Here is a 27,000-nt window from a genome sequence, read left to right on the forward strand (position 1 = left end):
GGAAGGGGAGGACCTGGCACAACAGGGGACCTGATCTTGGTCAGAGCCTCTAACCCAGTACTTGGTGGGGGCTTGTTTCATTCTAATTCTTGCCCATGCCTAACTCCAAGGCCTAACAAACAGTTGGGAGAAAAGTCCTTGCCGTTAAAGATCTACCCTTCCCCCTGGGCCAGGCCGAGCTGAAAAGTCACAACCAGCATCACACGTCGCCACCCCCTTGCAGGAAAAAGACACCGGACCTGGATGCTACTAAGATCACTAACACAGTTAACGCTTTCCGGCCTCCAGAAAGCAGCAAACCTCCGTTCCTCCTTTTCAGCCCAGCTTGCGCGGGCCGGAGCCCAAAGAGGGAAAGGCAAACTGGCCCCCTGTTTGCAATACAAACTTTAATCCCAGCGCTCGGGGGCAGCTGCCCCCCCTTGCCCGGGCAACGATTACAGGGCGCAACCCGGTCCTGAAAATAAATCAACGTTAAAAATCGCATCTATAAAATCGCAAAGGGGGGAGAAGAAAAATCCATCTCAGTAGTAAAATATCAGCAGTGCCGACGGCGACGATACCAGCCAGCGGGGGCGGTAGCCACCAGCACGGAGGGTGGGAATGATCATTAACTGAAGAAAAGTCCTGCTTGGGCTCTCATTCGCCCTGACCGAAATTAACAGAGTCCTCGTAGAGCAAGGAGTAAAGAACCGTTTAGCCCACCACAAGGGACCCGGAAAAGGAAGCTATGAATGGGGCTGTCTTTTTTAGCTACACAAAGGCCGGGGAGGGATTTTGCCAAGAAGGGGAAACAAATTTTATTTCTCTGCGAAAAATATAATCAGGGAATTTTCCTGGAATGTGGGTGAGTTTTTACCCAGAGCTTGTCACTGTGCAAAGGAGATTTTCTTAGGGGGAGGGGAAGAAGAAAAAAAAAAAAAAAGGCTTTTTTGGTTCATTAAAAAAATACTAATAAATAATCCAGCAAATACTTCCCCCCGCGCCGGACTGATTTGTTTGTAAATCACACACACAAAGCAGAAATGGCTGGCCGACTTTCACCGGCTTTACAGGGCTCGTTGGAGGTCGGCTATGTGGGTCCCGTGCTCTCTCAGCGCCCCAATGACGTGATGGGGGTGGGCTCGGAAAAAAAGGAAGACGGGTCTGAGAAAAATGGCAACAAAAATGAAGAAATAAAAAACTGGTTTTGTCTTAATTTTCCTGCGGGACAATTTCAATTTCCTGGCGAAAATTCAAATGCTGACCGATTTTTTGATTCGGTTGTGGTGGCAGCTTCATGGGAGATGTAGTTCAAGCACCTCGTGCCCCCCTTTCCGGTCTGTAGCCCAGAGGCCCTGGCTGGACTACATCTCCCATGATGCACCGCTATTGGAGGGGGAGGCGTGCATTATGGGAGCCCTTGCTGCATTGCTGGAGATGCCGGCCAAACCCATAGGAGGCATGAGGCTCCTGAACGACAACTCCCATGAGTCCAAATAGAAAATTTGTCATTTTGAGGCATTTGTTTGTTTTTCCACCAAAAGCCGTAAGTTTCCAAAGCAGCCACGTTTCCCTGTGGCAGACACTCCAGACACGCCCGGGGCAAATAATTCTCCTTTTGAGGGGCAATTTCCAATCAACGTTCACGCCGAACCTTCAACGCAGACCGCACTTCTCCTAAGTGTGTGTTGGGCGTTAGCCATCACACACCACGAACGAGAAGAGAATTAAAACCGATGCCCATATTGATGAAGGGGAAGCGGGGGGAGGGGCTAGGCACATGTCTTGCTCCAGGGCCGAGATGCTGCGAAGGCGCGATGCACAGACGGAGCGAATCCAATTAATTCTCCGGGAAATTCAGCACAGAAAGAGCGACCCTCGCAGGCCTTCTTGCCACACCAGAGAGAGGCGGCGAAATGATCTCGTTCTCCACCTCTTTGCAGGGCACGGGGAAAGCAAATGCCCCAGAGCTGGCCCCGTTCCCAGGCCAGAAAGAAACGTGGCCGGAAACGTTTGACGCGATGAGTGGAAGGCGGGCAGGAGTCATTACAGGAGAGACCGTCAGCCCCGCTCTCCCCTCGACGCGCCGTCTGGAGCTCTTCCTCCCGCCCCGAGCTAATTGAAGTGGAATTTGAAGTGGAAATTGCCAGAGCCGAAGGGGTTAAACTCAAAAGGCCAGTGGTGGGGGTGCCCTCCCCCTCCTTGCTGGTTCTCAGGGTCCAAGGGGTCCTCTCCTGAGTCGAACTTCTGCCGCATGTCTGGAAGGGAAAGGCGGGGTGAAGCAGGGGATTTGGGGTAACGTTTAGGACCTGTGCCTACCCACTAGGAATTGCCCCCCGTTGACCGGGAAGAGATCATTTCTCCCAGGCATCGGGGCGCTCAGGGGTGGAGGCTTGGGACTGGCTGGATGCGGTCGAATAGAAGAACCGATAGAGACATCGATGGTGGGACGCGTAGGCGCTGACTTTTAGTTTTCCCCGGGGGGTGCTCCACCCCACATTCTGCCCCTTCCCCAGCCCCGGAGTTGGCCCCTGTGGCCGGACATCAACCCCCAAAGCAGAGGCAGCCGCACACCCAATCGTTGCCCGGCTGCTTCTGGGGAACAAGGGAGGGAACCAAGAACATACAGAGAGAGACTGACTGACACGGGGCCCCAGGAAAATGTGGTTTCTCGGGGGGAGGGTGCCTCCGCCTACAGGAATCCTTTCTTGGCTTGTCCCCGGCTAACCCGACCACCGCCCAGCGCTATATGCCAGGTGACTGACTACTTCTGCCCAGGCTTGGACGCATGGTGGGACCACATGGCCCTCAGGAGGTCGCTATGCCAGGGGCTCCCGAGTGAGGCTCAGGCACCCCACGTACCAGCCCCCTGGTCAGGCCCTACCTGGGTCTGTCAGGACCTCTTTAGCGGCCGCGATGTCGATGAATTTCTTCTCCGCCTCCTTCTTCTCGTCCTCGGACTGGAAGTTGTCGGGGTGCCATTGCTGGGCCAGCTTCCGGTAGGCCTTGATGATCTCCTGCTTGTTGGCGTTCCTGGAGGGGGGGGAGGCAAGCAGGCGGAGTAAGGACACGGAAAAGAAAGAGCTACTCGGCAGCGGATGGGGGGGGGTCACGCCGGCAGTTGGGCAAAGCCGGGTCCCTGTCTACACTAGCCAGGCCACCAGAGAGTCCAGTTCTGGGGTTCCTAGTTCCACAAGGACGTTGGCAAACTGGAGAGGAGGCCACAAGAATGATTAAAGTACTGAAACACCCCCCCCCCACCCGAGAACTGGCCTGCTCAGTCTGTTTAGTTTAACATAGAGAAGTGAAGCGGGGGGGGAGGGGAGAGGGAGACTTGATCCCAGACTAGAAGGTCCTACATGGGGCACAGAAACTGGGCTCTTTGATCTAGCAGACAAAGGTCTAAGAACCAGCGGCTGGATGTTGAAGCGGGACAAATTCAGACTGGAAATAAGGCTCAGTCGTACCGATCCCCACTTCCTCATGGCCCGGGGGTCCTGAAACGTCTTCCCGTTGGGTGGTGGGTGTCACAAACCCCTTACTGGAAGCTCAGAGGGCTGGGGAGATCCCATGTTCAACCCCCCCGCCTGGTCAACAACACCCACCTCCGGATCCCCAGTATCTTGTAGTAGTCGCGTTTCCTTGACTGCTTCAGCAGCTTCTGGGCTCTCTCCAGCCCCTCCTTCACCTCTTCGTTTTCCCCATCGAACTCCTTGGCCTCCTGGTAATCCTCCACCGCTGTGAACCAAGCAGAGCTGCCTGACGCTGTGCCCAGCTTCCTCGCAAGGCACGGCTCCCTCCGCCAAGGAACCGGCCCTGCCAGGCACGGGGGCTGCTGTTGGGACTTGTCGCTCGGCGGGCCGGGCTCCCCGGGGGAACTACAGCTCCCAAGATGCACCCCAGACAGAGTTCCCTCGTGCATTGCCTCTCCAAAAGGGGCGACCGTGGTGCATCATGGGAGATGGAGGGCACGAGGCACCCACAGGACACTCCCACGATACACCGTGGTCTCTCCTCCTGCTGAGCCACAGTAGTGCATCATGGGAGCCCCTGGCAGAGGGGCCTCATGGAAGGCGGAGACCCCTCCAAATACAGCTCCCACCACGCCCCACTTTCCATCTCGAAGAGAGTAGATTGTGATGTGTCGTGGGAGATGGCCTTGAACCAGGCCATAAGGAACCCGAACTACAATTCCCACAAGGCAATGCCTCCCATCTCCAAGAGGGATGACTGCAGAGCATCATGGGATACGCAGTCTGACAAGGGGACCCCATCCCCAGAACGACATCGCCCAGGAGGTACCAGTTTTCATCTGGAATCGATTTCTGCCCTTTTTTTTTTGTTTGTTTTTGGAAATTTTCCATTGAAAAATTTAGACAAAAATACTCCTCCCCCTGTCCTGCCCCCACTCTAACCCACTGTATCCCACGCCACTCCCCTCCCACAGCTTGGATAGAACCCAGGAGTCCTGGCTCCCAGCCTGCCTTGCTCTAACCCACCAGCTCCCACTCCTCTCCCAGAGCCAGGGAGAGAACCCATGAGTCCTGGCTCCCAGCCCTCCCCGCTCTAATCCACCAGCCCCTGCTCCCCAACCAGAGCCGGGGAGAGAACCCAGGAGTCCTGACTCCCAGCCCCTCCCACCTCACTGGCTCCCAGCCATGCCCCCCGCCAGGACGTGCCCCCACTGGCCCCAGAGACACACACACACACACACAGGCCCTACCCCGCTCCCCCTCTCAGAGCTGGGATAGAGCCTGGGAGTCCCAACTCCCGGGGCGGTGCTCAAGCCACTAGGCAGCATTGCCTGCTAGCTCCTTCCCCGAGGGTGGTGGCCAGAGCGGTGCACTGCTGGTAGCCGGCCCTGAGCCACTCTCCCAAGCGTTCCCCAAAGGAAGGCCGGTGAGAGACCTGCTCCGGCTCGGCCCCGCGCCCGGCCCCCTACCTCTCTGGAACTCCTCGTTCAGGATGTAGGCCTCGGCCCGGTCCCGCAGGATGAAGACGTTGCGTGGGTCCCGCTGGTGAGCCTCTGTGCAGACATCGATGGCTTCCTGGGGCCGTTTGCTCTGTCGGGTTGGGGGAAAGGGGGGGAAAGAGGTGGGTCAGGCTGCAGCTGTGGGGCTGATCCACCCCTCTAGATTATTGCACTCCAATCCCTGCCGCCCGGGACACCCCACTGACCCTCCCCGCTCTATGGGGTGGGGATAACTGCCCACCTCCAGACATGCACCTCCATCATCTTGAGGAGGCCCCGCACCGGCCCCGAGACTTATGCCCCACACTCTGCGAGATACGTCCCCCCCATCTTCTCCGGGATGTGACCCACGAGCCCTCCCAGACACGCCCCATGCCCTCTGGGACATGCCCCCCGACACATGTCCCCACCATCTCCAGGATGTCCCCCATAACCTCCCTCTGGGCACGTGCCTCCCTCTCCTCCAGGAGGTGCCCTAGACACATGCCCACTATTCCTCCTCACAACCGCCCCCTCTCCCATAGGCCTGCTCTGGTGGGCGGGAGATCAACACACCCCGTAGGTGTTCATCCAGCTGCATTAGCCATACGGGGAGCCCCCTAGCGTGGAACCTGGGGCCTTACACTGGGAAACGCGGGCGTGCAGGGCGCACACGGGAGGCGGCGGGGGGGAGGGACAGACCCAGAGATGGCGTCCACACATTCCAAGCCTGGCCCCGGGCCAATGCGAACGGTCCCTGCCTCACCCCGAGCTGGCGGGCCAGGGGCTGGAGCTTCCTCTCCCTCCCCTGCCGTCGCCGCCTTGCACACACAAGCAAATGCGCCTTCCCTCCCGCCCACACCCGATCGTGCGCTCAGTCCCCACGGAACCAGCCCCTCGCCCGCATTCGGAGGCCCGCCTTCACCGGCCCCGCTGCAACACAGGGAAGGGTCATTTCTCCCCATTTCACTGAGGGAAACTGAGGCACGCAACGTCAAGGCACCGTTTTCAAAAGCGATGCGTTTCAATTGAGTCACTTTAGGTGGCTGAAGCACAGTGTGGCCTTCGGCGACCTGCGGTTGGTCCCACAGCGAGTCTGCGGCAGCAGCACCAGAAATCGAACCCAGGAGTCCTGATTCCCAGTCCAGCCCATCAGCCACAGCTACTGGCTAACTGGCCAGCAACATTTCTCCCCTCCGAGAGAACACTGCGGAATATTTTTGCAGGCAGGGTCTCTCCCTTCCTAGGATATTTTGGATTTTCCGTCGAAAAACCAGAACAATTTCAGGCGTCGAAACTGGGGGGCGGAGGGAAAAAAATCTGATTTTTCTACCCAAAGTTGAATTTTTCAGCAGAAAATGAATCCCCAATTGCAGACCAGTTCTAACCCCAGGACAGGAGCAACCAGAGACAGGCCCAGCGAGCGCAGGCCAGGTGTGTACTGGAGCAATGGCCAAGATCCTGGTTCCGTCCGGACGCTCTGCTCAGAGTCGGCGGGTGGTTTGGGGATGGACGCAAAAGATGTGGTTCTGCTGGGCTCTGATTCCCGCGACCTCTGTAAACAGGGCCGGCTCTAGGCACCAGCGCTCCAAGCATGTGCTTGGGGCGGCACTTTCCAAGGGGCGGCATTCCGGCCCCTTTCTTTTTTGTTTTTTTGCTTGGGGTGGCAAAAAGCTGGGAGCCGGCCCATGCCAGAGCCCTGCTGCTGGAGAGCCCGTGCATCGTCCCCTGGAGCTGAGCCTGGGCTGCGGCAGCGAGAGGGGCTCCCAGAGTGTGCGAGGAGCCGGGGAGGGAGGGAAGCGGGGCCTGGGATGCAGGGAGGGAGGAGGGGTCCTGCTGCCACCACCGCTGCTGCTCTGAGTCTCCCCAGGGCGATGTGATGTTTCCCCACCCGAGTGGGCTGTGCAGGGCACCGCCGGGCTGGGCAGGGGGTGCGGATCCCGGCTCGCGCGCTGATGGGGTGAGTGGTTGGGCAGCCCGAGCTGCCAGGGAGCTGCCCCCTCCTGCCTCTGGACCCAGCCCACCGCGCACTTCCCCCGCCTCAGCCTCACGCTGCTTGCCACGGGCCCCCACAGCGCCAGGGGTGGGGAGAGGCAGAGCCCGGCTCCGAGCGGGGCAGTGGGGGATACTGCCCAGCCAGGGGACCCCCGCGGCTGGAGCACCTGGGAGATCAGTGTCCGTCCTCTCGGCTCTGCATGCTCGGGGCGGGGGAAGCAGCTGTCAGAGCCTGCCCCTCTCAGCCCTTGCACCCCCATCCCGCTTGCAGCCTCTTCACTTGTACCTCCCCCCATCGCTCCTTCGTCGCACCCCTTCCCCCGCACCTCTCCCCTTGTACCCTCCCCCAACCCTCTCCTCCCTGCTTCCCCGCACTTCTTCTCCCGCAACCCTCCTGATATCCCCTCTCCTCCTCCGCGAGTACATCACACCGCGCTTCTCTGCCAGTGTAGAGCCCCCAAGCACCCCCACACCCACTCCTCTGCCTGAACCTCTTTACTAGATCCCCATCCCTTTCTGGGTACAAGGTTTGAGGGTTAGTCCCTATGCCTTCCATGTGCATTTAGAGCACTGAAGATGGGGTTGCGGGGGGGCGAGATTTATACTAAAGTGAAATAAAAATAGGAGAAATGGCTTGATCCCCACCGCAAGTGTAAACGGGGATTGCTGTGATGAACGAGGAGGTCACGTTTGGGGGGGGCGGGGCTGGGGTGGCAGGGGGGGCGGGTGGGGGAGGACACTGGTGGGGGGGGCGGGGAGAGCCCAGGGCTGGGGTGGGGGGCAGCCAAACATTTTTTTGCTTGGGGCAGCAAAAAACCTAGAGCCAGCCCTGTCTGTAAACACTGCGGTGTCCACAGTGTTCCCTCCAGCAGGGGGCGGGGCTTAGCGCCAAAGCCAATCACAGACCTCCTCAAAGCCCCTTTACACAGAGCGCACAGGTCAGGTACAGGCGCTGTGCCGGTCCCTCTCTGCCCCCTGCTGGAGGGAACGGGTCCTGCTGTGTGTGCCCCTGCCGCCCCCTGCTGGAGGGAATGGGCCCTGCTCCGTGTGTGTGTGTCCCCCTGCCAGAGGGGACGGGCCCTGCTCCGTGTGTGTGTGTCCCTGCAGCCCCCTGCTGGAGGGACGGGCCCTGTTCCGTGTGTGTGTGTGTCCCTGCTGCCCCCTGCTAGCGGGGACGGGCCCTGTTGTGTGTGTCCCTGCTGGAGCGGACGGGCCCTGCTCTTTGTGTATGTGTGTGTGTCCCTGCTGCCCCCTGCTAGCGGGGACGGGCCCTGCTCTGTGTGTTGATACGGTCTCGCATGATATTCTTATCGGTAAACTAGGCAAATACAAATTAGATGGGGCTACTATAAGGTGGGTGCATAACTGGCTGGATAACAGTACTCAGAGAGTTGTTATTAATGGTTCCCAATCCTCCTGGAAAGGTATAACGAGTGGGGTACCGCAGGGGTCTGTTTTGGGACCGGCGCTGTTCAATATCTTCATCAACGACTTAGATATTGGCATAGAAAGTACGCTTATTAAGTTTGCGGATGATACCAAACTGGGAGGGATTGCAACTGCTTTGGAGGACAGGGTCATAATTCAAAATGATCTGGACAAATTGGAGAAATGGGCTGAGGTAAACAGGATGAAGTTTAACAAAGACAAATGCAAAGTGCTCCACCTAGGAAGGAAAAATCAGTTTCACACATACAAAATGGGAAGAGACTATCTAGGAAGGAGTACAGCAGAAAGGGATCTAGGGGTTATAGTGGACCACAAGCTAAATATGAGTCAACAGTGTGATGCTGTTGCAAAAAAAGCAAACATGATTCTGGGACGTATTAACAGGTGTGTTGTGAGCAAGACACGAGAAGTCATTCTTCCGCTCTACTCTGCTCTGGTTAGGCCTCAGCTGGAGTATTGTGTCCAGTTCTGGGCACCGCATTTTAAAAAAGATGTGGAGAAATTGGAAAGGGTCCAGAGAAGAGCAACAAGAATGATTAAAGGTCTTGAGAACATGACCTATGAAGGAAGGCTGAAAGAATTGGGTTTGTTTAGTTTGGAAAAGAGAAGACTGAGAGGGGACATGATAGCAGTTTTCAGGTATCTAAAAGGGTGTCATAAGGAGGAGGGAGAGAACTTGTTCACCTTAGCCTCTAAGGATAGAACCAGAAACAATGGGTTTAAACTGCAGCAAGGGAGGTCTAGGTTGGACATTAGGAAAAAGTTCCTAACTGTCAGGGTGGTTAAACACTGGAATAAATTGCCTAGGGAGGTTGTGGAATCTCCATCTCTGGAGATATTTAAGAGTAGGTTAGATAAATGTCTATCAGGGATGGTCTAGACGGTATTTGGTCCTGCCATGCGGGCAGGGGACTGGACTCGATGACCTCTCGAGGTCCCTTCCAGTCCTAGAATCTATGAATCTATGTGTGTATCCCTGCCGCCCTCTGCTGGAGGGAATGGGCCCTGTTGTGTGTGTGTCCCTGCCGCCCACTGCTGGAGGGAACGGGCCCTGCTCCGTGTGTGTGTGTGTCCCTGCTGCCACCTGCTGGAGGGACGGGCCCTGCTCTGTGTGTTTGTGTGTATGTCCCTGCTGCCCCCTGCTGGAGGGGACGGGCTCTGCTCTGTGTGTGGGTGTCCCTGCTGGAGGGAACGGGCCCTGCTCTGTGTGTGTGTGTGTGTCCATGCTGCCCCCTGCTGGAGGGAACGGGCCCTGCTCTGTGTGTGTGTCTCCGTCCCTGCTGCCCCCTGCTGGAAAGGATAGGCCTTGCTGTGTGTGTGTGTGTGTGTGTGTGTGTGCGCGCGCGCGCTGCCCCCTACTGGAAGGGACAGGCCTTGTTCTGTGTGCCCGTGAGAGAGAGACGACGCCAGTAGAAAGCTAGCAGGACTCTGTAAAAGGGACCCCGAAAGGAAGCAGAGAGAGGGAGACAGAACTTCTGGGGCCCGGACTTGCTATGATTACAATCTAGTCTCATGCTTCAGGGCATCAGCCGGGTGCCTGTAGAGTCAGGAAGGATTTTTTCCCCCTGAGGCACAATTGACCAGATATATTCTGAGGTTTCTTTGCCTTCCTCTGAAGAGTCGGGGATCAGCCGCAGCTGGAGACGGGACCCCGGACAGGGGGAGCCAGAGAACCCTCTTTCTAGGTGCCCGGCTGGCTGGTTCTTGCCCACAAGCTCAGGGTCCAAGCGATCACCAGGTTGGGGATCAGGAAGGAATTTCCCCCCAGGTCAGATCGGCAGGGACCTAAGGGGGCAGGGGTGTGTTCTGCCTTCCTCTGCCGCACGAGGTGTGGATCACCTGCTGGGATCACCGGGGTGGGTCTCCCCACTCAATTCCCTGCCGTGGCAGGGGCCTTGGGCTCAGCATGGGGCGCACACCAGGCGGGTGCTCCCGAGGAGCAAAACGCTGAACTCTAAGTGAAGGCTTTGCGCTCTGCACAGGGGGAACGGAACGGCCCGTGGCTAGGAGATCCAGCTAGAGCGAATGAGCCCTTCTGGCCTTAAACCCGATGAAATCTAGGAAATGTGGCGAGGAGTCTGTGTATACAAAGCCCCAGTGCCCCACCCCAGAGGTGGCCGCATCTCAGCACTGGGCAAGGAGTCTGTGTCCATATGGCCGTCCCAACCCCGTTGTTTGTGTCTCCCACCGCCGGGGGGGCGCTCCCACAGGCTCTCCCCGCAGCGTGCAGGGCGGATGGCGGCACAAGGCCGGGCTCACCTTGGACAAGCAGTGACAGATGCGCGCCTTGGCCTTGACAATATAAACCTCCACTTGCGGCTCCGTCTTCATGGCCGCTTTGTACTTTTCGATGGCTTCCTCGTACCTGTCCCCAGGAACGGCATGTGTCAGCTGCCGGCGGGGCTCGAGCCGGCAAAGGGGTGGGGAGAGGAACGGGGACAAACTCAGGGAACCAAACTCAGGCTCAGGGAGCCCAAAACAGGCCAGATGTAGAGCCAGGGAGGGCTTCCAGGGGAAAGGGGCAGTGGAAGAGATCCCAGAATACCCGCCTGCCCCCAGGATTCCTGTTTAACCAGCCCCTGTGCTCCACCCCAGAGGCGGCTGCATCTCAGCACCGGGTGAGGGGGTCTCAGTATAAACATCCTCCGTGTCCCACCCCAGAGATGGCCGCATCTCAGAGCTGGCCAAGGCGGGCCCTGTATAAACAGTCCCCGTGCCCCACCCCAGAGGCGGCTGCATCTCAGCCCCTCCACTACTCCCAGGAACCCAGCGGAGAGGGGGATGGGGGGATTTCAGGGAGCCCCCTAGAGCCACGGCACACCCGGCTGGGAGGACCCCGCCTCTCCTGGCCCCTGGCTTTATGGGAAGCGGGTGGCAGAGGGAGGGCGGGCAGGGTGGTCACCTCTGCGCTCGGACGTGCTCCTCGGCCGACTCCAGCTGCTTGGAGAGCTTCTTGACCTGCTTGTAATGGGCGAAGCACGCCTTGTCGTCCTGGTCCAGCTTGAGACATTCACGTACCTGCCTGGGGAGGGGAGACCGGGACAGGTGGGGGGGAGGGGTCTGGGAGACTCAGGGGTCCCCCAGCCCCCAAGATCCCAGCGCACCCGGGCAGGGCTCAGAGTCAAAGCCTGGCTCCTCCAGGGGCAGGGTTTCAAGGTGGCTCGGTGCGGGGAAGTTCCTTGTACACCCCCCCCAGACATCCCGCACCACTGCCAGCACTGCCTCGTGCCCCCCAACTCACGCCAGGGCCTCCTCGTGCTCCCCCAGGCCGTAATAGAGCTGGCTGAGCTTAAGGAAAGCCGCTCGGTTGTCGGCGCGGAGCTTGGTGGTGGGTTTCAGGTCCAGGATGGCCTGGCCGTAGTCGCCCAGCAGGAGGTGGCACTCGGCGCGCAGCTCCTTGGCATCGGGGTCCCACGGGGAGATCTGCGGCCAAGGGAGCGAACGGGAAAGGTGAGAAAGGCTGGACCCCGCCTGGACTGACGGCGTGCTGGTGGGCAGGCCCGCCGGCTTCCACCAGAGAGGGGAAACTGAGGCAGGGCCTGAGGCCAGGTTCAGGCGGACCTGCCCCCAGTCCCTTGGTTCCAGATCCCTCTGGCTTTTTAAGGCGGCGGCAGGGGGATCGAAGAGCTCTATGGTTTCACATTCACACTTCCAAGCCCAACACCCGAGGTGTCCCAACTTTTCTGCACAATCGGCCCGGCTGTTCCTCCACTGCTCCAAGCTCCAGTGCCAGGCCTCAGCCAGCCCAGACCGCAGTAAGCAGCCCTGGGATTGCCAAGGGAGCTGCGTTTGGAAATGCTGCTGCATTGCCCTGTGGGAATTGTACGTCGGGTGCTTCATCTCTCCCATTCTCTGCTATGGGCCAGGCTTCCTGGCTGGACCACATCTCCCATGATGCACCACAGCCAGGGACTCCCATCATGCCCCACCTTCCCTCTCCATGAGGGGAAGAGCGCCATGTACCATGGGAGATGTAGTTCGGACCAGATTCCCAGGGCAGATATCATGGCAGTCTCCGCCTCTTGGAGGGTGAGGGGATGCATCGTGGGAGGCCGTGGCCGTGGTGCATCATAGGAGATGTAGTTCCAGCTGGGAGCCTACAGAGGTGATGCACCGCCTCCCTGCCCAAAGTGTGAACCTTACGGGGCTCAAAGCACCTCTGAACAGCTCTCCCCAGCTCTCAGAGGCGACGCGATCCCCGCGGAGGGGGACAGCCCCCTCTCCCGGCGGATACCTCGACGACTCGTTCCAGGATGCCGATGGCTCCCGCGTACTCTGTCCTCTGATAGGCTGCCCGGGCCTCCTGCATGGTCACTTCCAGCTCGGTGAGTCTGGCGAGCTGGCTCTGAGCCTCCTTGTGGCCAGGATCGCTCTGCAGCTGCGGGGAGCGTGAAGGGGGAAGCAGAGGGCAAAAAAACAACAACAAGGATTGGCAGAGGCCTAGAGAGGGCCTTCCGGCAAAGGGGGAGGGTCCCCCAGCCAGTGCCCTTTGGGGACAGAGGTTCCATTCCCAGGCCTCTCACGAGGGGTCCCTTCTCACGGCACTCACCACGGCTTCGAAGTCCTGCTTGGCTTGCTCCGTGTTGCCCTGCTTCAGGAGAATGTTACCCCTCTGCAGCCTGGCCTGGAGCGGAGAGAGAGAAAGCAGATTCCCGGGGTGAGGGACTCCGGCAACGGCAGATTCAAATCGGCGCCCTCGATCGAGGCAAAGTTCTTAATGCTTAAGCCCAGTCAGTTGCAAAAGGCAGTGCTCTCGCCAACTCGGGGCCGTAACGGCCGCCGCGTTTTGCCACCACAACGGATGTGCCAAGTTCGGTTCCCGGGGGGATGTTTGCTAAAGCATCCAAGGGACGAGCCTACGTGGCCTGGGAAAGTCAAGGCTATCTAATGTTTCAGACCTAGCGCTTTTCATCTATGGAGCTCAGAGCATGTGCCAAAGGAGATTCGGCGACATTATTCCTGTTTTACAGATCGGGGAAACTGAGGCGTGGGGTTCTCAATTTTTTTTTTTTTTTGCTGGGACCCACTTTGAAAATATTTCAGGCTCTGAAGACTCCCCTCCATCAATCCCAGGCCACCCTTACTTCTGCGCTGCTGCTGGGGGCGGTGCTGCCTGCTTGGCCAGTAGCTGCTTCTCTCCAATCACCCAGCTCGGAAGTGCTCGGGCGGTCAGCCCCACATGTGGCTGGCAGTCGGCATACCCGGACCTGTCAACTTGCAGCCTCCCTGTAATAACCTCGCGACCCCCAGCTTGAGAACCCCCGCGCTAGATTTTTAGGGGCATTCTTACCTTTAAAAAAAAAAAAAAATCTGGCCGAAGTGACTTTTAAAATCAGGACCAGCCATTTCCATCTACGCTGCAATCAACGCCCCACAGCGCAGCCCAGCTCGACTTACTCAGGCTCGCGGGGCTAAAAACTGGAGTGTAGACACTCGGGGTTAGCCGGAGTCCTGGCTCTCAGATCCTGCATGTCTGCCCAGCAACTTTTAGCCCTGCAGCCCAAATTGATTGTCCTGGGCCCTGAGACTCAGTGCTGTGAGTTTTTTATTGCAGCGTAGACATCCCCTGCTCTACTTCAAAGAGGAATTCGTTCAGGAAAATATCCCATTTTGATTTTAAAATAGTCAGTGATGGAGAATCCATTAGCCCCATCTGACAGATGAGCAAACTGAGGCAAAGTGATTTGCTCAGGGTCACCAGTCGCAGAGCTGGGAACAGAACCCGGGTCTCTAGATTAGCCCACACTGCCTCCCGCAGGATCTTTTGCAAATCGCAACCTGCTTTCCGTGGTGTCTTCCTATGGTACCTTGAAAACCCGGCCATAATAAAAAAGCATAGTTAGGGAGAAGAAAAATAGGCCACCGGATTTTCAGGGTTTTAGCTGGCGCTCCCTGTTGCACCTCCCGCATACCAAAGCAGTTCACAGACCCTGGTTAATCCGGGGCAGGGAGTGTCGTTAGCCCCAGAGAGGGAAACCGAGGCACCGAAAGAGGCCGGGCCTGGCCTCAGGCCCAGCTGGGAGGCAGTCGGGCGAATCCACCGAGCTCTCCCAGTCATGTAAGAACGACAATGCTATTTACAGCTTTGTGTCAACACACATCCAGCCGAACCGGTTTTGAATCAGCTTTGGCAGCTCAGTGCTGGCAGGGAATCATTCCGAACAGCTGTGTCTGAGCTCAGGCAGAGCGAGAGAGAGAGAGAATGCCCAGGATAGCCAATGCCTAGTGGTTAGAGCTATCGCGTGGGATGTGGGAGGCCTGGGTTCGAGCCCCCGATCTGCACAGTTTTCGGCTCAGGGATTCGAGAGGGAAATCTCGAGTAGGTAACATTCTCTCTGTATTTGGTGACCATCGCTGCTGGTATCCTGCATCCAGCTGCGGGGTTCCACCATTCCAGAAGGACGTGGATAAACCGGAGAAGATACGGGAGCGATTCAAGGACTGGAAAACATGCCCGAGACAGAGACAGCACGAGATTGATCGGTTTAGCTTGATAGAGAGAAGACGAAGGGGTGACCTGATCCCAGTTTATAAGCACCAATGCGGAGAACAGCCACACGATAATAGTTGGCTCTTCCATCTAGGAGAAAAAGGTCTAACCAGCTCCGATGGCTGGATATTGAAGCTGGACAAATTCAGACGGAAAATAAGGCGTACATTTTTCACAGTGAGGGTAACTCACTACTGAAACCACTGACCGTGTTTAAATCATGATCGGATGTTTCTCGACAAGAGCTGCTGCAGTTTAACTTGGAGATATTTTGGGGACGTTCTCTGGTGTTTATTACACAGGCGAGATGCTCAGAGTGGTCCTTTCCAGCCTTGGGATCAATGAATCTGGGTCTCCCACTCCCCGAGCGCTCTGACCCCCGGGGAGAGCCAGTCCCCCCACTATATCCTTGCGAGCCCGAAGTGGGAACAGCAGGTGGGACTTACGGCCAAGAAGTCCGGCTTGAGCTCAATGGCCTTCGACAGGTCGGGCAGCGCCGAGCGGAACTTGCCCATGGCCAAGTAGATGGTGGCTCGCTTGTAATAGGTGAGGTAATTCTTGGGGTCGCCTTCTGCAGGAGGGAGAATATATTACTGGAGTCCTGGCCCCACCCCCAGTGTCCTAGCCCCACCCAGATTTGTTCTCCCTGCCCACCCCCCACTTCCCGCCAACCTCAAGGCCCCATTCATGTATCTGCCCCACAGCTGTCCCCCCACATGCCCCTCCCTGGCGCTGAGTTCCTGCCCACTGTCCCCGGGGCATCCCCGATGCTCCGTGCCTGCCTGGCACAGCGGCAAGCATGGAGGAGGCTAGTGTCCGACGTGCTCCCAGGCTCGCCAGCGACACCCCACGCCAGCACCCACTTACCAACGGCGGAGTGATAATGAGACAGCGCCTCGGCCAGCTGTCCGGCCGCCAGCAGCTTGCGCCCCATTTCCAGGTGGTTCTCGATCTCAGCCTGCCCGGAGGCCAGCAAACCTGCAGCGGACAAAGTGGCTCAACATCACTAGTTTGAGGGGAGTCAGGGCTGGGGGCCCCACTGAAATCCCCATCTCCCTGACCCCGATCTACACACCGCTCTAGTATTCAGAGAACCACAGGGTCACCTCGTCACTCTCCCCCAAGATGCAGGATCTGGGGGGTCTAAACCATCCCAGCCTCCTTTGGAAAACCTCCAGTGAGGGAGGTTCCACCCCTTCCCGAGACAGCATCAAACTGTCCATTGCCTGCTAGCCATGCCCCCCCTCGCATGCCATGCCCCCTTTCTATCAGCCCCGCCCAGCCCCCCCATAGCCCCATCCCCTTCTACACTAGCCCCCACTCTCATGGCCTTGCCCCCTTGCTGCCTGCCCTGACGCCACCTTCCCACGCTCTCCTGACCTCACTCTTTCCCCAGTCTTGGGACCCTTCACCTTTCCCACTCTCCTGCCCCCTCCCACCCACCCCCACTTTCCTAACCCCACTAGCCACACGCCCACTCTCCTGCATCCCCCACACAACCCCACCCCCTTTCTCCTGACCCCCTCTCACCCCACCCCCACTCTCCAGGCCCCACCCTTTCCCTGCCAATTAAGGGGGCATCCGCCCTTGGCTTCCCTAGGGTGACCAGCTGTCCCAATTTGATAGGAACAATCCCCATATTGGGGGCCTTGTCTTATGTAGGCGCCTATCACATCCCCCACCCCCGATTTTTCACACTTGCTTCCCCTTCTCTGCAGGTGGGGGCAAAAGCACCAGGGGGCGGAGCCAGCAGCAGGTGGGAGGAGCCAGGGGAGGAGCTAAAGAGCAGCTGGTTAGAGGGGGCGGGGCCAGCAGGGAGGGGGCGGGGCTAAGACGTCGGATGGTCATCAAGGTGGGGGCGGGCCTACGAGTGGCCCAGGGGGCGGGGCCAGCAGGGAGGGGCGGGACCAAGGCGGAAGGTGGTCATCCAGGTGGGGGCGGGGCTAGAAGCGACAAAGGGGGCGGGCCAAGCGGAAGGTGGTCATCCAGGTGGGGGCGGGGCTAGAAGCGACAAAGGGGGCGGGCCAAGCGGAAGGTGGTCGTCCAGGTGGGGGCGGGGCTAGAAGCGACAAAGGGGGCGGGCCAAGCGGAGGGTGGTCGTCCAGGTGGGGGCGGGGCTAGAAGCGGCAAAGGGGGCGGGGCCAAGGCGGAAGGTGGTCACCCAGGTGGGGGCGGGACTAGGAGCGGCCCAGGGGGCGGAGTCAGACGGGAGCGCGCGGGGCTGGCCCTGCGGGGAGGGGGCGGGACCCAGGGCGAAAGGGGCGGGCTACGCGCGTTATTGGGTTCGCCGTAGGGGGCGGGGCTAAGCGCGCAGGAGGGGGCCCAGCGAACGGAGGGGAGGGGGCACTTCCGGCGCGTTGCCATGGTTACCTGGGAGTTGCAGGTCCAGGAGGACGCAGAGCAGGGAGGCGGCCCAGAGCAGCCGCCGCCCGCAGCACCACAGTCCCGGCCCCGGCCCGGCTCCCCGCCCGGGCTCCATACCACCCCGCTCCGCCGCCAGCCCCGCACTTCCGCATACCGCACTTCCGGCCGCTCTGGCCCCGGCCTCTCCGTGGTAGCGGCGTCACTTCCGCCGGCCCTTCTGGCCTCCGCGCTCTATGGTGGCCGCCTCCGCTCTAGGCCGGCCGGCTCCATGGTACGGGCGCGGCCCCCTCCGCTCGCCGGCTCGGGTTCCGCTCTAGCCAGCCTGCCGGCTCTATGCTGCAGGCTCCGGGCCGCTCTAGCCGGCCGCTTCTATGGCCGGAGGACCGCGAACCCACGCGCTCTCTCAGGCTTCCGCGTTCCCCTCCCGCCAGGCGCGTTTGACCAATCAGGACGCTTCCCTTTGCAGACGAGCAGCGCCGGGAGCCAATGGGCGCGAGGGACCGGGACAGGGGGGCGGGGCCGGGACTGGGGTACAGGGGCAGGTGAGGGAGCGTTCTTGGAGGGGGGGAGCCTAGGGGGGCTGGGACAAGGGATCCTGGGGGGCTGGCAGGGGAAAGTTGAGATTTCTGGGGAGCCCCCACGTGGGAGGGGAAAGCCCCCCCATGTTGGGGGGGAGGGGAGCCCCCCATGTGAAAGGGGCAGGGAGCAGGTCACTGAGGGGCCTCCCTGCATGGGGGCTGGGGAGTGCCCATGGGGATCATTGGGGCTGAGGGAGGGGAACCCCCCCATGAAGAAGGCAGCGTTTATTGGGGGAGTCCCTTCCGGTGGGGGGTCATAGGTGTGCCCCCCTGAGGAGGGAAAGGGGTGGCGGGGGGGGGAGTTTAGGTATTTGAAGAACCCGCCCTCCACAGGGGTGGGTGGGAAAGCCTTGAGGCAGCCCCCCCTGCGAGGGAAGGGGTGTGTGGCTGGGGGGGAAGGTTACGGTCTTTCAGGAGGAGCCCCCCATATGTAGGGGGCAGGGGTGTGGCAGCATCTGGGGCTGAGGGAGGGGGATGGGTCAGTGGGGCTGGGAGAGGCGAGCCCTCTATGTGAAAGGGGGGGAAAGTCTGTGGGGTTAGGATGAGGTCACTGGAGAGCCCCTTTCGTAGAGGGGAGGGGAGTCATTGGGGAGATCTGCATTGAAAGTGAGGGTATCTCTTGGGCTGTGGACTTTCCCCCAGTGTGGAAGGGGAACTGGGGGGCCGGTGGGAATGGGAGTCCCAGGAGAAGGAGAAGCCCCCAGCTCATGGCCCTGAATCAGGAGTACTGGAGGGTCAGGATGAGGGACTGATCCTGAGGGATGAGGACCCCACAGGGCTGGATCCTGGGGCCCAGGCTGCAGAGAGGGGCTGGCCTGGGCTACGGTGCTGCAGCCCAATGTCCAAGCCGTTCCCCTGCCCCCCAACTCTCCCCCTCTCTCCCCAGCAGGCCGTGCGGCGATGGAGCCAGACTGCAAGCGCCGGAAGATGGAGGAGCCGGCTGACCCACCATGGGAGGCGTTGCTGGTGCTGCCCGAGCTGGAGTCGCAGGAGATCGAGCTGACCCCGGCCTACGCCGCCCCCGTGCTGCTCCGGACCGAGACGTCCCGCCTGGTGCGGGAGCTGTCGGCCGCCCGCCCCCTGACGGAGCTCCCGCACCTGAAGCGGGTGCGGGCACGGGGCGGGACTCAGCCACTGGAGGTGCTCCTCTGCCCGGCCGGCCCCTTGCCGGGCGCCTTGCGGACACTGGCGGAGCTCCTCCCGGATGGACGGGTGGACGTCCGCGGCCTGGGAGAGCCCTTCCTGGTGCAGGTGCCTGCCCGGGCCCCCCTCACCCGGCCCCAGTTCGAGGAGGCCGCCCGGCACTGGCCCACGGCCTTCCACGAGAACAAACGGACCAGCCAGGCCCTGGCCGGGCGGCTCTTCACACCCCAGGACAAGGCGGCCATGGGAGCCCACATGGAGCACGCCATCCGGGCCGCCCGCCGGGGGGCGGAGCTGGGCATGGTGCCAGCAGGCGCCGCTGTGGTCAACCCGGCCACGGGGCAGGTCCTGGCGGTGGGGCACGACTGCCGGAATGGCATCCACCCGCTGCTCCACGCCGCCATGGTCTGCATCGACCTGGTGGCCTGCGGCCAGGGCGGAGGGGCCTACAGCTACCTGGACTATCCCGCCTGCTCCTTCCTGCCCCCTCTGCCTGGCGACGGGCTCCCCTACATCTGCACCGGCTACGACCTGTACCTCACCCGGGAGCCCTGCGTCATGTGCGCCATGGCCCTGGTGCACTCCAGAATCCAACGGGTCTTTTACGGCGTGTCCTCCCCGCACGGCGCCTTGGGGACCGGATACCGCCTCCACGGCCGCCAGGATCTGAACCACCGCTACGAGGTCTTCCGCGGCGTCCTGGAGGGGCCGTGCCGACGCCTGGGCCAAGAGCCCGCTGCCCACTAGCCCCGGGGGGCCTTTTACGGGGCTTATTTTTATACCCTTTGTTTTAAAAAGCCAAGCTCGATGATCGGGTGTTGGGTTTTTGGTTTGTTTCGTTTTTTTTTTTTTTTTTTTTAATAAAGTTGTTTTAACGGGGATCTGGCTGTGTTGGTTGCTGGGGGGGGAAGGTCGACCACCAAATCTGTGCCCGTTTGCCCCGGGGCTGGGGGGGCTTCCTGGGGGACAGTCCGTGCTGCAGTGGGGGTGGGGAGACGGTGCCGTTCGGATTGTCTGCCAGCTCCCAGGAGGGACGCCCGGGGGCAGGGGGGCTGAGAGTTGAGTCAGGGTCATGGGGAAAGGGGTGGGGCTGAGACTGTGAGCCTGGAGCCCCTCCACCTGTGGCCCCACCCAATTCCTCCCCTTCCCCCACAGCCCCCCATTCCGCCCCACTCCACCTCTTCCCCCCCCCCCATCCCTCTGCGGCCCAGAGAAGCTCTGTGAGAGCTCTTCTAGGATGTGGTGGGGAGAGATTTTTCCTGGGGCCCCAAATCCGCCACTGTGCCACCCCACCACCAGCGACGGGAGGCTGGGGGAGACTTACCCCACGCCGGGGACCATGGACTAGATGAAGATTGTAGCTAGGGTGACCAGATCACCGCAGTAAAATACTGGGCCACATTGGCCCTGCCCTCAGTCCTCCCGGGCTCTGCTCCCACTCTGCCCCAGGTTCCACCCCTTCCTCACTTGGGCCCCCCCCCACGCCCTTCCTCATCCCCCGGCCTGCCGCTGGCTTGCTGTGTCCCTCCTCAGTCCCCCACCCACCGCTCGCCTCCTTGCGGGCCCTACGGCGCTGACTTCCCCTCTGTCGCGTGGGGGCTCGCCCACCCCCCGCCTCTTCCTGCCCTGCCCCCATTCCACCCCTTTCCCCCAAGTCCCTGCCTCTTCTCCGCCTCCTCCCCTGAGCATGCCGCGTCCCCGCTCCTCCTCTTCCCTCCTGGAAAGTGCTAAGTGCCACCAAACAGCTGTTAGGGGGCGAAAAGCGATGGGGGGGGGGGAGGAGCGGGGACGCGGTGCGTTGGGGGGGGGAGGAGGGAGAAGGAGGTGAGGAGGGGGGAGTTTGGCTGTACTTTCCCCCTGGAGCACCCCTGGGGTCAGCGCCTCCCTCCCGCTCACCTCCTTACCCGAATATTGCGACAAATGGCGTCCCAATTGTATATCGATTGGGATGTGGGACAAAGGGTTAAATATCGGGACAGTCCCGATTTTATCGGGACATCTGGTCACCCTAATTGTAGAAGAACAGCGTGCCTCCTGGGCTGATGTAGGCACAATGTGTAGCCTGGCCTGGGAGACCCACCAATCAATCCAACCCTCTCATGCTCTAGAGAGAGGGACGCCCTTTTGGCTGATGTAGCGTGGGACCTCCGGAGCTAGAAACGTGAGCTGCCGGACCTTGAGGCCACGTGCGGCCCAGGATGGGAGGGGTCTCCGGGACCATCAGGACCAGCTCTCTGCCAGCTCATTCCAGTCTCAAATGGATCCAACTCCCTCTTGGAATGAGTTAGGTGGTTGGCCTTTACTCTTAGCCCTGGTCTATGCTAGGGTGGGGGATCGATCTAAGTTATGCGACTTGAGCGCCGTGAAGGCGACGTACTTCGATCGACTTACCATGGTGTCTTCACCGTGGTGAGTCGACGGCTGCCGCTCCCCCGCCGACTTCGCCTGCGCCTCTCGTGGTGACTTGATCTCAGTACGTCGACTTCGTCGCTGAAGTTGCGTAACTAGACTCCCCAAAATGTATGTTCTGTACTGCCCAGCCCGCTCCCGGACGGTCTGGAGAGATTAGGTTCGTTGTCCCTTTAAGGGAACAATACACAACTTGCCCCCATAAATGGAGTTATCCAGGCAATTTAACTTAAACACACTGGGTTGGTTTCAATTAAAAAATAAAACGAGTTTCTTTAACGACGAAGAGAGAGATTTCAAGAGAGCCCGGTACAAGTAAGGAGGCATAAAAGTTAGAAATGCGTACAAGAAAAATACAGATAAAATATTTCCTGGTGTCTAACTCAGCGATCCCTAAACTTTTCTGGGTCATGCCCCCCTTACCTCTGTCTGTGCTCCTGCCCCCGGAGTCGGGGCTGGGAGTGGGGCGGACAGGGTAAGGGGGCTGAGGCAGGGGCCACAGATGGGTGTGGGTCTGGGGCCAGGAATGGACCTGCAGCCAGGGGCCCGGGCTGGGAGCGGCTTGGTGGCACTCCTTCTCCACACCATCCTGGGGCCTGGCCCGGGCCCCACTGTGCCTCTCCGAACATTCCTCCCCTAGTTTGGGGAACTCTGGCCTAACTTAACAAACTAGACTTGATTCAAAGTAAAGTCTTTACTACATCCATCTAACGGTATTACCGACCAAACATTTTGTCGTCTTGGGTGCAAAGAGGCGGATGGACAGGAAGAGGGAAACCTCGGGGCGTTTGCCCCTCACTTTGATAGTTCCACCCCCTTATAAAGTTCTGTTCAGCTGAGCAGAAGGAGACCTGGAGTCTGGTGGAGGGGAGGTTTGCTAAATTGTTTGCTAAGATACAGATCCGCTTGTTTCCATCCCCTTTCCTTGCCAAAGAATGGTCACGTGATAGGGGATGGCCCATCACCCACGTTGCTGGGTGTCAACTTGTCCTTTGTCTTTGAGAAATGGGTTTACACACTCTCCAGACCTATCCGGAAAACATTTCAGTCATGATTTCAGCTTATGTTCATGCCTTTACATACACTGGTGCTACATACATTTCATCCTGATAATACTGACCAGCAAGTTAATCGGTTTCGAATGATACCTCACAAGGCATATTTTGTACAAAGATTATTACAGTCGTGTGTAGGGTGTGACCACAGAGGTGTATTCCATCACAGGAGGTTAACCCCTCCGAGGGACAAATCTATATCAGCGGGCCTAGATAACTTGCTCCCAAGAGTCCTAAAAGAGCTGGCTGAGGAAATCGCTGGCCTGCTGATGGTAATTTTTAATACATTTCGGAATACCAAGGAAATGCCGGAAGACTGGAAGGCTGGTAATGTTGTGCCAATACTCAGAAAGGGTAAGTGAAGCTGTAAGCTCGTTGGCACAGGGGCAACCAGTGGTGAGCTGGAGCCAGTTTGCAAAAACTGGTTGTTAAATTTAGAAGCCGGTCTAGAACCGGTTATTAAAGGGGCCGGCGGGTGGGCAAACTCTGGTCCGCCGGCCATATCCGGCCCGCGGAGCTGTCCTGTCCGGCCCGCCTGAGTTCCCAGCTGGGGAGGCTCCCCCGGCCCCTTCCCTGCTTCTCTCTCCCCCTCTCCCCCCGCAGAGCCCCAGCCGTGCTGTGCCGCCTTTGAGCAGCATGGTAAGGCTGGAGGCCAGGGCTGAGAGGAGGGGGCGGAGGTCCCAGAGCGTGGCAAGCCCCACGGCCCTGCTCCCCCAGCCGGAGTACGGCAATCCGAAGTGCCGCAGAAGACTCGGAGCTCTGCCCGGTGAGTACAAGCCCCACCAATCAGCCCCGCGCTTGCTAAAGCCGGCCCTGCTGGGGGGGCGGTCAGGGGATGGGGAAGGTGGGGGTTGGTTAGGCGTGGGAGTTCCGGGGGGTCTTTCGGGGTGGTGGTGGATGGGGTCGGGGCACTCAGGGGACAGGGAGCGGGGCAAGTTGGGTAGGGGGTAGGTTCCTGGGGGGCAGTTAGGGTGGGGGGTCTCAGGAGGGGGTGGTCAGGGGACAAGGAGCGGGGCGAGTTGGGTAGGGGGTAGGGTCCTGGGGGGCAGTTAGGGTGGGGGGTCTCAGGAGGGGGTGGTCAGGGGACAGGGAGCGGGGCGAGTTGGGTAGGGGGTAGGGTCCTGGGGGGCAGTTAGGGTGGGGGGGTCTCAGGAGGGGTTGGTCAGGGGACAAGGAGTGGGGGGGGGTCAATGGGTTGCGGGTTCTGAGGGGGGCAGTTGGGGGCAGGATGTGGGTTGGGGTTGGGTGGATGGGGGGAGACAGGCACGTGGGGCTTGTACTCACGGCCTGGTTCCCTATGGGTCTTCGGCACTTCGGCGGCAGATGAAGGCCGCCCCCCCGCCGCCGAAGTGCCGCCGAGGACCTGGTAGGGAACCGGTTGTTAAGATTTTGTCAGCTCATCACTGGGGGTAACTGACTTAAAGCCCCACATGACATGAGAGGAGACTCAAAGAGCTCGGCTTGTTTAGCCGAACCAAAAGAAGGCTGAGGGGAGATCTGATTGCTCTCTATACATCCATCAGAAGGATAAATACCAGGGAGGGAGAGGAATTATTTAAGCTCAGTACCAATGTGGACACAAGAACAAAGGGATATAAACAGGCCATCAGGAAGTTTAGACTTGAAATTAGACAAAGGTTTCTAACCATCAGAGGAGTGAAGTTCTGGAACAGCCTCCCAAGGGGAGCAGTGGGGGCAAAAGACACATCTGGCTTCAAGACTAAGCTTGATAAGTTTATGGAGGGGATGGTATGATGGGATAGCCTGATTTTGGCAATTAATTGATCTTTGACTATTAGTGGTAAATATGCCCAATGGTCTTTGATGGGATGTTAGATGCGGTGGGATCTAAGTTACTTCAGAGAATTCTTTCCTGGGTGTCTGGCTGGTGAGTCTTGCCCACATGCTCAGGGTTTAACTGATCACCATATTTGGGGTCAGGAAGGAATTTTCCTCCAGGGCAGATTGGCAGAGGTCCTGGAGGTTTTTCGCCTTACTCCGCAGCATGGGGCGGGGTCACTTGCTGGAGGATTCTCTGCACCTTGAAGTCTTTAAACCACAAGTTGAGGACTTCAGTGGCTCAGACATAGGTTAGGGGTTTGTTACAGGAGTGGGTGGGTGGGATTCTGTGACCTGCATTGTGCAGGAGGTCAGACTAGACGATCATAATGGTCACTTCTGACCTTAAAGTCTGTGAATCTATGACTAAACGATCTATGACTATGATTAAACGATCAGTAGTGTACAATCTCAATAAAACGTCACCCTCATGGCTAAATGACATCTCAAAAAGTAGTTGCCTGTGGGGATTCGTCAGTGAATGGAGGGAGTGGGCAGCGGCATTCCCAGTGATAGATACGAGGCTTGATGCTATTCAACATTTTCATCGATGTGCCGGAATGAAATATAAAATCACCGCTGAAAATTTTTGTGTGGATGACACGAAGGTTGGTGGAGTGGGATGTAAGAACCAGGACAGGGCAGCCCTACAAAGCACACAGGAAGTCGTCGTAAGCTGGCCTGTTCAAACATGATGCCTTTGACTGCAGCCAACTATCAGACTGGCCAGACCTACAGACTGTGGGACAGTGCCCTGGAAAGCCTGGACTCTGGAAAGGATCTGGGGGGCAGAGTGGACAGACAACTCCACATGATGCTGTGGCCAAAGGGACTGTTATGGGTCTGGTCTATGCCCCAGCCTGCATCCAGTCCCCTGGGAGTGACCCCTTTAGGGGACTGGCGCACCAAGGTCTCATAGTTACCCCGCAGCAGGCCGGTGCGCTACAAGACTCCAAAATTGGGCCTTCAGACGCCAGGGATCTCTCTCTCGATGGCTCCCTGCAGAAAGGCAGCGTGGCTCCAGCGATGCGGGGTTTTGGCATGAGCTGGCACTGCTTCTGCCAGCCTCCCAATGTTCGTAAGGGACAGTTTATTTCACCAAGTCCAGAGATTCGAAAAGTTGCGAGTCAAAGTCCCGGAAAGGAAGGTGACTGGTAAAATAAATCCGTAAGATGCCTCCTTAGAGCCTCGACTTTATTAAGAAAATGTTGTCGTCTTGTCTAACGAAGTTTAGTTCGCCCCGTGACTTCTCAGTTGTTTTCCAGCCAGGTTGGCCGTTGTCTCCTTTTCATGACACAAGTCACGCTCTCCGCTTGTTTCCGCAGTGAAGGAGTCCGGGTGTCTCTTCGCTTTCTCCTGCCAGACCAGACTCATGCTTTGAGCTTAGTCATAAACAGGATACCCGCCTGCCGTGGGGTTCTTCCAGCAGAGCTCGTGATGGCTTGTCACCTTCACAGTCTTGATTGGTTGCGCCGTGTGGAAATAGAAGATGTACGTTGGAATGATTAGCATGACCAGCCCTTTACTGGCTGTTGGAAAAAAACACAGATTCAGCACACCACAGCCAGGGGATCCCTATGAACCCTTCATGTCCTCAGGGGTTCCTGGGTCACAGACATCCAAGATATTGAGCAGATTCCCCCACTGATTTTCTTCTTGTTGCTCCTCTGACCCTGTTGTAATTTTCCATGCTGCCCCACCATAGCATCACAGAATCATAGGATAACAGGGTTGGAAGGGACCTCAGGAGGTATCTAGTCTAACCCCCTACTCAAAGCAGGACCAATCCCCAACTAAATCATCCCAGCCAGGGCTTTGTCAAGCCGTGCCTTAAACACCTCTAAGGAAGGAGATTCCACCACCTCCCTAGGGAACCCATTCCAGTGCTTCGCCACCCTCCTAGTGAAAAAGTTTTCCCTAATATCCAACCTAAACCTCCCCAACTGTAACTTGAGACCATTACTCCTTGTTCTGTCAACTGCCACCACTGAGACCAGTCTAGATCTATCCTCTTTGGAACCCCCTTTCAGGTAGTTGAAAGCAGCTATTAAATCCCCCCTCATTCTTCTCTTCTGCAGACTAAATAATCTCAGTTCCCTCAGCCTCTCCTCATAAGTCATGTGCTCCAGCCCCCTAATCATTTTTGTTGCCCTTCGCTGGACTCTTTCCAATTTTTCCACATCCTTCTTGTAGTGTGGGGCCCAAAACTGGACACAGTACTCCAGATGAGGCCAATGTCGCATAGAGGAGAATGATCATGTCCCTCGTTCTGCTGGCAATGGCCCTACTTATACAGGCCAAAATGCTGTTAGCCTTCTTGGCAACAAGTGGGCCAGGGCGTCAATTTTGGACTCCCTATGTGGCTCCATTCAGAGCAGGACATCCACTGCTCTCAGTGGGACACCCAGGCACAGATACCAAGGGGAAAGTCTGCCCTTCGGAGGGGAAATACACTTTTCATTACCTGTATTTATCGTTGGAGGGTAGGGAAAGGATACAGAGGGACCTAGACAAATTGGAGGATTGGGCCAAAAGAAATCTGATGAGGTTCAACAAGGACAAGTGCAGAGTCCTGCACTTAGGACAGAAGAATCCCATGCACCGCTACAGACTAGGGACCGAATGGCCAGGCAGCAATTCTGCAGAAAAGGACCTAGGGGTAACAGTGGACGAGAAGCTGGATATGATAGCTGGAAAAATTGGAAAGAGTCCAGCGGAGGGCAACAAAAATGATTAGGGGGCTGGAGC

General features: G+C 58.6%; 2 protein-coding genes across 3 annotated transcripts; one reads left to right on the top strand and one right to left on the bottom strand.

Annotated features, from left to right (window-relative positions):
- Positions 1-366: 366 nt before the first annotated feature.
- LOC128823035 (dnaJ homolog subfamily C member 3-like) lies at positions 367-17,385 on the bottom strand. The gene is made up of 12 exons (XM_054005063.1): positions 17,235-17,385; positions 15,732-15,842; positions 15,311-15,435; positions 12,924-12,998; positions 12,609-12,752; positions 11,616-11,797; positions 11,277-11,396; positions 10,634-10,739; positions 4,922-5,042; positions 3,585-3,717; positions 2,864-3,012; positions 367-2,237 (listed from the first exon to the last, which is right to left on the bottom strand). Exons 1-12 carry the CDS (start codon positions 17,341-17,343, stop codon positions 2,095-2,097), a joined length of 1,518 nt encoding a protein of 505 aa, XP_053861038.1. The 5' UTR covers positions 17,344-17,385; the 3' UTR covers positions 367-2,094.
- A 62-nt stretch (positions 17,386-17,447) lies between these two features.
- On the top strand, positions 17,448-19,830 carry ADAT3 (adenosine deaminase tRNA specific 3). 2 transcript variants are annotated; one of them, XM_054005158.1, is made up of 2 exons: positions 17,448-17,499; positions 18,693-19,830. In XM_054005158.1, exon 2 carries the CDS (start codon positions 18,707-18,709, stop codon positions 19,694-19,696), a length of 990 nt encoding a protein of 329 aa, XP_053861133.1. In that variant the 5' UTR covers positions 17,448-17,499; positions 18,693-18,706; the 3' UTR covers positions 19,697-19,830. The 2 variants fall into 2 exon arrangements, with proteins under 2 accessions (XP_053861133.1, XP_053861134.1); XM_054005159.1 differs by lacking the exon at positions 17,448-17,499 and adding an exon at positions 17,750-17,770.
- The last annotated feature ends 7,170 nt before the right edge of the window (positions 19,831-27,000 follow it).

Source organism: Malaclemys terrapin, chromosome 15 (assembly GCF_027887155.1).
Source record: "Malaclemys terrapin pileata isolate rMalTer1 chromosome 15, rMalTer1.hap1, whole genome shotgun sequence".
NCBI lineage: Eukaryota > Metazoa > Chordata > Testudines > Emydidae > Malaclemys > Malaclemys terrapin.